At 42.6% G+C, this 12,120-nt stretch overlaps 1 protein-coding gene across 3 annotated transcripts in view; it reads left to right on the plus strand.

Moving 5' to 3' along the window:
• Positions 1-12,120, plus strand: part of LOC137564039 (transcription intermediary factor 1-alpha-like) — a 149,462-nt gene that overhangs the window by 89,922 nt on the left and 47,420 nt on the right. For all 3 annotated transcript variants that reach the window (XM_068277335.1, XM_068277334.1, XM_068277336.1), the window contains exon 2: positions 5,345-5,463. In XM_068277335.1, coding sequence (XP_068133436.1) covers positions 5,345-5,463 — 119 coding nt within the window. The remainder of the gene's footprint in view (positions 1-5,344; positions 5,464-12,120) is intronic.

Genomic DNA, 12,120 nt, shown 5'->3' on the forward strand with positions numbered 1-12,120 from the left:
AATCAATAACTGCAAAGTGGGGTGTGCATAATTATTCGGCCCCCTGAGTCAATACTTTGTAGAACCACCTTTTGCTGCAATTACAGCTGCCAGTCTTTTAGGATATGTCTCTACCAGCTTTGCACATCTAGAGACTGAAATCCTTGCCCATTCTTCTTTGCAAAATAGCTCCAGCTCAGTCAGATTAGATGGACAGTGTTTGTGAACAGCAGTTTTCAGATCTTGCCACAGATTCTTGATTGGATTTAGATTTGGACTTGACTGGGCCATTCTAACACATGGATATGTTTTGTTTTAAACCATTCCATTATTGGCCTGGCTTTGTTTAGGGTCATTGTCCTGCTGGAAGGTGAACCTCCGCCCCAGTCTCAAGTCTTTTGTAGACTCCAAGAGGTTTTCTTCCAAGTTTGCCCTGTATTTGGCTCCATCCATCTTCCCATCAACTCTGACCAGCTTCCCTGTCCCTGCTCAAGAGATGCACCCCCCGAGCATGATGCTGCCACCACCATATTTGACAGTGGGGATGGTGTGTTCAGAGTGATGTGCAGTGTTAGATTTCTGCCACACACAGCGTTTTGCATTTTGGCCAAAAAGTTCCATTGTTGTCTCATCTGACCAGAGCACCTTCTTCCACATGTTTGCTGTGTCCCCCACATGGCTTGTGGCAAACTGCAAACGGGACTTGTTATGCTTTCTGTTAACAATGCCTTTCTTCTTGCCACTCTTCCATAAAGGCCAACTTTGTACAGTGCATGACTAATAGTTGTCCTATGGACAGAGTCTCCCACCTGAGCTGTAGATCTCTGCAGCTCGTCCAGAGTCACCATGGGCCTCTTGACTGCATTTCTGCAGCGCTCTCCTTGTTCGGCCTGTGAGTTTAGGTGGATGGCTTTGTCTTGGTAGGTGTACAGTTGTGCCATACTCCTTCCATTTCTGAATGATCGCTTGAACAGTGCTCCATGGGATGTTCAAGGCTTTGGAAATTTTTTTGTAGCCTAAGCCTGCTTTAAATTTCTCAATAACTTGATCCCTGACCTGTCTTTGTGTGTGTGTGTGTGTGTTCTTTGGACTTCACGGTGTTGTTGCTCCCAATATTCTCTTAGATAACCTCTGAGGCCCTCCCAGAGCAGCTGTATTTGTACTGACATTAGATTACACACAGGTGCACTCTATTTAGTCATTAGCACTCATCAGGCAATGTCTATAGGCAACTGACAGCACTCCGATCAAAGGGGGCTGAATAATTATGCACACACCACTTTGCAGTTATTTGTAAAAAATGTTTGGATTTTCGTTTCACTTCTCATGTGTACACCACTTTGTGTTTGTCTTTCATGTGGAATTCCAATAAAATTGATTCATGTGTGTGGCAGTAATATGACAAAATGTGGAAAACTTCAAGGGGGCTGAATACTTTTGCAACCCACTGTATGACGTGCCACCTGTAAGACTGGTAACTGTGCCAAACCGCAGTGAGTCTTAAGGTGCCCATTAATGGTACACGTTTTTCATCAGGTGTGATCTTTTGATGGCACTTTTACAATCGAAGGTAAATATAGATTGTTACTTTTTTTTTTTTTTCCTTTTACTTCGACTCATTCATGTGATTATAGTCCTATTAATTCATGAAAAGTAGGTTGATTAGAGAAGATGCTATACCCCACCTCTTAGACTTAAAGAGACTCCGTAACAAAAATTGCATCCTGTTTTTTATCATCCTACATGTTCCAAAAGCTATTCTGTGTTCTGGCTAACTGCAGCACTTTCTACTATGACAGTCTCTGTAATAAATCAATGTATCTTTCCCCTGTCAGACTTGTCGGCCTGTGTCTGGAAGGCTGCCAAGTTCTTCAGTGTTGTGGTTCTGCTATGAACTCACCCTTTCTGGCCCCTCTATGCACACTGCCTGTGTGTTATTTAGATAAGAGAGAAGAGAGAAGCTGCTCTAATCAGCTGGATAAATCGTCCTCTGAGCTGGCTGGGCTTTCACATACTGAGGAATTACAAACAAGGGCAAAGCTGTTTGCAAGAAGAAAAGAGCAGCCTGAAACTTCAGTGCATGGGGGAAAGAAACACACAAATGATCTCTTGAGATTCAAAAGGAATGCTGTATACAGCCTGCTTATGTATGGATGTATTTTCTATGTGTGGACATACTGTACATCAACCTACTTCCTGTTTTGGTGGCCATTTTGTTTGTTTACAAACAAACTTTTTAAAACTGTTTTTAACCACTTTTAATGCGGCGAGGAGCGGCGAAATTGTGACAGAGGGTAATAGGAGATGTCCCCTAACGCACTGGTATGTTTACTTTTGAGCGATTTTAACAATACAGATTCTCTTTAAAGAGTAACTGTTGTGCATAAAATCAAAAATCAAGAATTTATTTTTATCTGGTAAACCAGTAATAAGGATGCTAATCAGGCAATCCAAAAGTTAAAATCACTATTTTTCTTGTTGATAAATTATCATTCCCCAGTTTACATGACTCTTATTTGGTACACAAAAGAGAATTTGAAGGGCATGCTGGGTGAAGGGCGGGCAAATCAGGCAGAGGAGACTAGGGGTGGATATTACATCACGATTGGATTCAAAATGGCCACAGTAAAAACGGTCTAGAATAGGATTCTCTACTCTTCCTTTATAAAATTCACAGGAATCATAACGTGGACAGTGCAATGCATAGGTTATGTAAGTAGCGCAAGTATTTATCTACTTCTATGTTTGTGTTTTTTTTCCTGAGATAGTATGGCTGACAGCTCCTCTTTAAAATATGTACTGTAAAGAAAGTTATAAAATGATTTGCACATACAGCACTCAGCCAATCCTTGGTATTTTCATGTTCCAAATACTGAAACTCCACTGGTTGTCTCTTCTGACGTCCTCCGCTAGCTATCCTAGTGTCTGCACTAGAGGAGCACTGTTACATATTCTACTATTTCTGTAGACCAACACCACCTCTTGGTGTATATATTCACTACTCGGAAGTATAAGCAAATAACATTAATGTAAATGTATGTTTACTATGCTGCAAGAACATTTTTTTTTCTTGTTGAAACTCTTAAATATGCTTGTAGTTAACAAAACATCAGCCCCACACCTCCTAAGCGTGTGCTTCAGAGCAGTTCGTATATGGCATCGTGTGTTTTTGGGTCTAGTAATGGAATATAGATTTTATGCATCTTTGAAGATGAAAAGGTACATTTTCTATTGAAGAGCGTTCAGCTAATTTCTCTTATGATTGGATTATGGATATTCTTTGTTCTAGCTTGGAAGCGCCTCTAAGGGAATCACAGGTTTACAACTGGTATTGATGTAGTCTGGTATTATTGTGTTGCCGATACTTATGCGGAGTTCCCTGAAATTGGCTCCTCAGCTAAATATTTTTGTTTGGTCGATTTGTGGGTGGATTTTTTTGAAGGTTGGAATGTAAATGCGAGAATGTATGTTTAATAATTGTTGATATTTTGAATGGGATTAAAGCGTACCAGAGCCATACAAAAAAAAAAAATTTTTTTTATACATACTTGGGGCTTTCTCCAGCCCCATGTCCGCGGATAGCCCCAGGTATGTAGGAATAAGCCAGAATTGCAGTGTTGGTAAATGTTATCTTCCAGAAGACATATATAGTGTTTGCATATTGTAGAGAAGCTGGCTAGGTATTTGACAGTGAGGAAAGTAAATATAGCCATATAAATTTAGAACTGTTCCCTCCTCATACAGTTATTATTCAGTATTCAGGAGGCCTGATGCTGATAATCCGCAAACAATGAAAGAGGAAAAGAAGTTTTTTTAAAACAGTAACTTACTTAAGGGGTACTATATAATGCTTGCACAGACGCTAAATAAAACTTGACAGAGGCAGGCTCTGTCGAAAACCTAGCAGGTGTACAGCAGCCCGCGACAGCAGAGCTTTGTTCTCCCCACTCACCTGGCTCCCTTGTGATGTCAATCCCGCGACTGTCAGCCCTCCACCCCAGAATGCAATTGTTTGGTCACAATGATTTTTCTTTCATTTGGCGTAAAAAAAAAAAAAGCCTTCAACCCAAAGAACACCATCCCCACTGTCAAACTTGATGAGGGGAACCTAATGCTTTAAGGGTGTTTTTTTTTTTTAGCCAATGGACCAGGGGACCTAATCAGTGATTGGAACCATGAAAAAAGAGCAATACATGAGGATTCTCAACCACATCATCAGGTAGGCCCAGCGCACACCGAGCGGTTTTTGGAGCGATCCGCCGGCCGCATCCGCCTGGAAAAATGCTTGGCTAATGTATTGCAATGGGATAGTGCACACCGGCGGTTTGAGGTTTTTGCCAAGCCGCAAACGCGCCTCCTGCTGCGCGTTTGCGGTTTGCTAAAAAACCTCAAACCGCCGGTGTGCACCACACATTGAAATACATTAGCCAAGCGTTTTCACTGGCTGATGCGGCTGGTGGATCGCATACAAAATCCGCTTGATGTGCACCCGGCCAAATATCTGCTCTCTGCTCCCAAAACCGCTAGTGTTTTGACGATCTGCGGTTTTGGTGTGCACTGGGCCGTAGTCTGCAGAGAAACTTTGCATTGGACACTAGTGGACATTTCAGCATGACAATGACCCAAAACCCACTGCAAAAGTGGTGAAGAAATGGTTAGCAGACAACAACATTCACGTTTTGGAGTGGCCCAGCCAGTGTGCTGACCTGAATCCAACTGAGAATCTGTGGAGGGTGCTAAAGATCAGGGTGATGACGAGAAGACCCTCCAACCTGAAAGATTTGGAGCTCCTTGCTAAAGATGAATGGGCAAAAATAATGTGGAGACATACAAAAAGCTGGTCTGCAATTATAGGAAGCATTTTATTGCTCTAGTAGCCAATAAAGGCTTTTGTATTGATTATTGAGAAGGGTATGAATAATTTTGGACTGGGCACTTTGTGCTCAAATGTAAATGAAAGTTGAGAAATGTTTTTTTCCACAGTAATGCCTCTTGTACATAGTCTTATCTTTTGGGAGACACCTATGTCAAAAAATGACTTGCTGGTTGAATAAAAGTAACTTTAAATCAAAATTTGCCAGGGGTATGAATAAATATGGGCAGCACTGTACATTGTCAGAGCGTTTAGGGAAATCACTAACGATTTAAAGTGCTCCCTAAACGCTCAGTCATGAGCTTGCTGGGCAATCTGTAACATTTCAAAATGGTTTTCTCTGAAATATTTGTAAGAGGCCAAAAACTTTTTTTCTTTTTTTCCTTGGACTATAAGAATTGATGCTGAGAGTTCGCCTTTTGTCAATTGCTGACACATGTAAATTCCAGTCTCAGACGTATGTGTGATTCATATTGATTTTCTCTTTTACAGTGGGGATAATCCGATGTCCAGTGTGCAGCCAGGAGTGTGCCGACAAGGATATAATAGAAAACTACTTTGTACGAGACACCACTGAAGTTCCCAGTAGCACCGTAGAGAAGCCTAGCCATGTGAGTCTGACCTGTTCAAGCATACAAAAGTTGTTACATCAATGATCTTATTCAGCAATGGGCACCATAATTTGCAAACCCAGGACTTTATGTGCAGCTGTGTGCAGGGGCCACATGCTGGACCTGTGTAAATTACACTGCTCATAACATGCATCAATTACAGTTCACTGCAGTCTTGCTTCCTCAGTGATGATCTACATGATGTTGGGCATGCACATAAAAAAACTTTTTATTCGCACCGCAAAGCAGGTTCAGCACATGCATGAAGTCAGTCATAAGGGAGACATTTAGGCTGCTTACGCACTAAGACGTTACAGGCGCACGTTAGTGCAGCCTGTAACGCTCCCCCAACGCACAGCAATGTAACACAAGTGGGCTGTTAACACAGCCCACGTTGCGTTACATGTAACGCTGCACGTTCTGCCGAAAAGTGCAGCATGCTACGGCGTTACAGCGGCTTAAGCCGCGTTAGACTGTTTGCACAAGCGCAGTCATGTTGGGGAGGAGCGGAGAGCGGCCAGGCACATGGCTAATTAATATTCACTGCACGTTGTGACGTGCAGTGTTTACTTCCTGGTGCGGCCGCTCTGTGCGGCGATTGGCCGACGGGACCACGTGATGCCGCATGCGTCCAAGAGTACGCATCACGGACGCCAGAGTGAGTGCACAACGCGGCTCACTCTGACGTCCACATAGAAGAGCACCAGGCCTTGCGTTAGGTGCACGTTATGCGACCTTAAAGTTCTACCTAACGCAACGTCTTGGTGTGTAACTAGCCTTAAGCCTTTAAATGGCTTCAAATTGATTTTTTCATGTACCCAAGAAGCTGTTTAAATGTAAAATCATTTTTTTTTTTTTTTTGCATGTCTAGGATTGTTTAGCCTGAAATGGAGAAGGTACATGGTCTCATAATTAGAATTTACATAATCCTACTTGCATAAAGCCCAACTTAAACTTGCCAACAAAAACACTATCCAGTGCTTGGCCCACACAAACAAAGCAGACTATTCTGACCACACCAACCACCTGCTCGTTTCAGGCATGTAATTCAGATGCTACTGAAGCCAGAAAGCTCATCAGGACAAAGCTGATACTTGCTTAAAAGGAGACCAATATGGCAGCCTCTGTATTCTTGACAGCGTGTCCCTTTTAAAGTGTTTTAGTCTATAGCTTTCTGCTGTTCTCCAAATAGACACTTCCACTGCTGCATGCTGTACATAAAATGTCAGGTCTATGGTAATGCAAATGCACCTTTTTACTATGTAAGAACTGATGTATTTTATACCTTATTTGAGGGAGACCCTGGCAGCAGGTTTAATTTCACCCCCTCTACTGTCATCAATGGCTGTGTTCCTGCTGCATGCAGAATTTTTAGAGCGAGCACAAGCAGAGTCTAACCTCCCACGAAGCACAATGCCTAGGGGTGCCACTAATGGGGAAAGAGAGACAACTGCAATTTATTTTTAAAATCCCCATCTGAGTATGACAGCCACCCCATGTTACATAGTTATTTGGGTTGAAAAAAGACATACATCCATTGAGTTCAACCAGAGAACAAAGTACAACACCAGCCTGCCCCCTCGCATATCCCTGTTGATCCAGAGGAAGGAGAAAAACCCTTAGGCCTCTTGCACACTGCAAGTGATTCCGATTTGCAGTGTGCAGGGAGCAAACTGCAAATCGGAATCTGAATCTGATGTAAAAACTGATTAAAAAGCGGAGTCTGAATCGGAATCACTTGCAGTGTGCAAGAGGCCTTACAAGGCATGGTCCAATTAGCCCCAAAAGGGAAAAAATTCCAGACTTTAGATTGCAATCAGATAAAATCCCTGGATCAACATCACTGGGCATTACCTAGTAATTGTAGCCATGGATGTCTTTCAACGCAAGGAAAGCATCTTAAGCCCCTTTTAAATGCAGGTATAGAATTTGCCATAACTACTTCCTGTGGCAATGCATTCCACATCTTAATCAATCTTACTGTAAAGAACCCTTTCCTAAATAAATGGCTAAAACTTTTTTTCCTCTATGCGCAGATCATGTCCTCTAGTCCTTTGAGAAGGCCTAGAAACTAAAAAGCTCATCTGCCAAGCTTTTATATTGCCCTCTGATGCATTTATACATGTTAATTAGATCCCCTCTTAGGCATATTTTCTCTAGACTAAATAAACCCAGTTTATCTAACCTTTCTTGGTAAGTGAGACCTTCCATCCCACGTATCAATTTTGTTGCTAGTCTCTGCACCTGCTCTAAAACTGCAATATCGTTCCTGTAATGTGGTGCTCAGAACTGAATTCCATATTCCAGATGTGGCCTTACTAGAGTTAAACAGGGGCAATGCTAGCATCTCAAGTTTTTAGTTCCCTTTTTAATGCATCCCAAAATGTTATTAGCTGTAGCTGCTTGGCATTAAATGTGATTAGTTGTTGAGTTCTCCTAAGTCCTTCTCCAAGTTTGATGTCCTCATCTGTATCCCATTTATTTTGTATGGTGTTAGACCATTGGTACGACCAAAATGCATGACTTTACATTTTTCAACATTGAATTTCATCTGCCATTTATGTGCCCATATAGCCATCCTATCCAGATCCTGTTGCAGTATGTCACTATCTTCCTCAGAGTTGATGATTCTGCACAATTTTGTGTCTGCAAAAATAGCAACATTGCTTTCTACTGCATCTCCTAGGTCATTAATAAATAAATTGAAGATCACTGGACCCAGTACAGACCCCTGTGGGGCCCCACTGCTGATAGTCACCCATTTTGAGTATGATCCATTGACCACAACTCTTTCTGTCCATTAGCCAGTTCCCTATCCATGCACACAGACTCTTCCCCAGTCCTTGCATCCTCAACTTTAGCACCAGACTTTTGTGGGGAACAGTATCGAAGGCCTTAGCAAAGTCCAAGTATATCACATCTATAGCATTCCCAATATCCACATTAGCGTCAGAGCCGGCCTTTGGGGGTGGCAAGTGGGGCAATCGCCCCAGGCCCCGTGTCTGTGGAGGCCCCCCCACCCTCTGCAGTGCTGGGGAGAGCGGGCATAGTTGTTAAAACTCACGTGTCTCCGATGCTCACAGCTACCATCTATTTCCTCTCCCAGCATCTGTGTATTAGTAACAGCGCCCCCTGTGATGATGTGACCGCATGTCACCACAGGGGCGCACTGTTACCAATACACAGATGCGGGGAGAGGAAATAGATGGTAGCTGTGAGCATCGGAGACACGTGAGTTTTAAAAACTATGCCCGCTCTCCCCAGCACTGCAGCCACCTTGCTATCGAACCTGTACTGCGGGTCATCTACCTATCTAATCTATACTCGAGGGCATCTACCTATATAATCTATACTGCAAGGCACCTACCTATATAATCTATTCTGCAGGCTGGCACCTATCTAACCTATACTGCAGGCTGGCACCTATCTAACTGATCTATACTGCAGGCACCTATCTAACTGATCTATACTGCAGGCACCTTCCTATCGAATCTGTACTGCAGGGCACCTTCCTATCGAATCTGTACTGCAGGGCACCTACCTAACTAATCTGTACTGCAGGGCACCTACCTGTCTAATCTATACTGCAGGCACCTATCTAATCAATACTGCGGGGCACCTACCTATCTAACCTATACTGGAGGCACCTACCTATCTAACCTATACAGAGTGTGTGCTTCCACAACGTGTGTATCCACAGCATATATCTCTAGGCCCCGCATATGACACTCGCCTCAGGCCCCGCGTAGTCTAAGGCCACCTCTGATTTGCGTTCACTACCTCATAAAAGCTGAGCATGTTAGTCAAACAGGACCTGTCTTTAGTAAACCCATGTTGATGCTGAGAATTAAGATTTTCTACTTTTAAGTAATGTATAGTAGATCTTATTAACCCCTCAAATAGTTTGCATGCGACTGATGTTAAGCTTACAGGTCTATAACTTGGGAAACCGTGGGCGGTACGCCAATCCACTGGGACTCTGCCAGTGAAAGAGAGTCACAAAAGATAAGATAAAGAGGTTTATCTATAACTGAACTTAATTCCCTTAGGGCCCGGGGATGCGTGCTGTCCGGGCCAGGTGCCTTGTCTATTTTTAATTTATTTAGTCTTGCCTTCACTTCTTCCTGCGTTACATAGTTATTTGGGTTGAAAAAAGACATACATCCATCGAGTTCAACCATAGAACAAAGTACATTCGTTCAGTATTTAATTTTATAATTGGAAGATTGAGACTCTTCTGCATCTGTCATTTGCAACAGTGATGTTTCCCTTGTGAAGACAGAAGCAAATAAAGCCTTTAATAACTCTGCGCTAACCTAGCTTGGTCATCCACCATTGATTTCCCACCCTCATCCTTTAGGTGTCCAATACAGTCAACTTTTCTTTTTTTAGAGTTGATGTACTTGCAAAACTTCTTTGGGTTAAATTTGATATTCCTAGCGATTTTTTTTTTTTGATTTTTTTTATTTTTTAGCTTCAATCTTTGCCAGCCTAATTTCTTTTTTTAGGAAGGATGTGATATCTTGCACTGCGTGGACTCTTTCAGTTGTAGGCTCGTGATTGTTGCACTCTAGCTGCTCCTGTGAAGCCCGGCTGTCATGAGGCTTGAGCAAAAGAATAGAAGAGCAGGAGCGCTCCGTAGTGTAACACTTTATTAAAGCAAGGTGCACAATAAAAAATCCACTTACTAGATTAATATAAAATCAGGCATGGAACTGAGCTAATAGCCCTTCAGTCGTTCCGAGGTGGATGCAACCTCAAACTACAGTGGCCATTGGAGCTGAGTGGATATGATGAAGAAACACCAGGTCCGTAAGGACAGGCCCTATCGGTACATGGGTATACAAGCGTATCACTTGCTAAGGTAAATAATCTAAAATAGATACATATGAGATCACATAGTTATGTGACCCCTCAGATGGGGTGCTGATATGCAATTGCAGAGCAAATTACAAAGTATGGAGGTCCTTGCTGATCCCCCACACTCTATGTCCTGTCAGAGTGTGGTGTAGCTATCCCACACAAAGTAAAAATCAGGCCCCACTGACACTGAATGTCATACACTCTAACAAAAGCTCATCACATATAGGAGGGAGTGAATGACCCAAATTGAGAGCTGTCAGTAGGTAACAGTGCATTCATTCAGTATAGCAAAAGGAGGTATATACAAAAGTGGCTGTGCTCTATAATACAAGTGCTGTAATATGGTTCTCTGACATGTTTTACCTCACGGCTTTTTCAAAAAGATGCTATACACATTTACAGTAAAGAGTAACAAAATTATGTACAAAGTGCCCCCCCCCCCCACCAACAGTATAACCCCCAGCAAGTGCCCCAGTCAGAGCTATCGTGCCGCGTTCGGCAAGGGATTAAATACTGGGAGGAAAGGAAGGGTACGCCCACTTCGGTGTAAGTGGGTCATATCTGTATGCCAGTTCCTGGGTAGGTCCGGCATACAATGCGTGCTATATTAGGACATATGTGTGTCCCATTACCTGTATATGCGCATAGCGCGGCGAGAGGGAATGGCGCGAAATCGGCGTGCACTGACGGTGACGTCACTTCCGGAAACGTCATTTCCGGATCTCCGTCTCGTTGTTTCCTATTGGTCGAGCGTTGGTATGGTAACCAGTCGCTCTATACACGGGGCCACTAGCCTATTGTGTACACATGTAGACATGGCAACGGCGGCCATATTGGATGTATGTTTACATCCTTATAAAGGCCACATATATTACGATGAATGTAGTTTGCTCGTAAGTAAAAAAGCCACTTATACCTCCAATAGATTCTACCATACAAAAAGGGGGATGAACCCCCTATAAGTTACACAGGACGCACAGTCATGAATCATCAAAATAGCTACTTTAAACATTACATGTTTATGCTTGGCAAATACATAAGTTAAATCAGTGGAGGAAAGAGGAATTATACATATAAGAGAGTATGGGACATAACCTTGGAAGAGCAAGTCCCCACTAAGATAAAATGAATAGGATAGGTTGAGATATGTCAATCTACAGTGGCATAAGGGGTAAACCTGAATGCACGCTGAAAATGCCTCAGTGAATGTCTGCCTCATGTATTAAAAACCCCATTCTAATTGAATGGTGTGGTCTACAGCTGTTAGCCACAGTTAATAGACTGTGTGACACACAATGTCACATATCTCCCTGTATCTGATAGTGTGAACTTTCAAACTGACCCTATGTGGACTAAATGTAAATCTCCCAACCCATATAGTATGATGTTATAAAAAACATGCTAGGTTGAAGTCCTCATTAAGGCCATAGGGTGCAATTGTGTTCAAACGAAAAATCCATTGGGACTCAACTTGTGTAAGCTTCTTGTCAAGGTTTCCTCCTCTCACATGTTTTCTCCATTGTTGTATACCCCACAATATGTCAAATCGCGAATGTGGGTGCACCTGGTTCATACGTCTAGAGATAGGGGTATCATTCTTATGTTTTATATCCCCAATATGCTCTAGTAGCCGTTCTTTTAGTGCTCTCGTTGTTTTACCCACATACCAGAGGTTGCACTTACATCTTGCTCCATATACCACAGATTTGGTATTACAGGTGATGAACGAGAGAATCTTATAACATCGTCCATCTTGTGGGCAGATAAATTGTTTAGTTGTCGGCATATATTTAC

This window comes from Hyperolius riggenbachi, chromosome 3 (genome assembly GCF_040937935.1).
Source record: "Hyperolius riggenbachi isolate aHypRig1 chromosome 3, aHypRig1.pri, whole genome shotgun sequence".
Lineage (NCBI taxonomy): Eukaryota > Metazoa > Chordata > Amphibia > Anura > Hyperoliidae > Hyperolius > Hyperolius riggenbachi.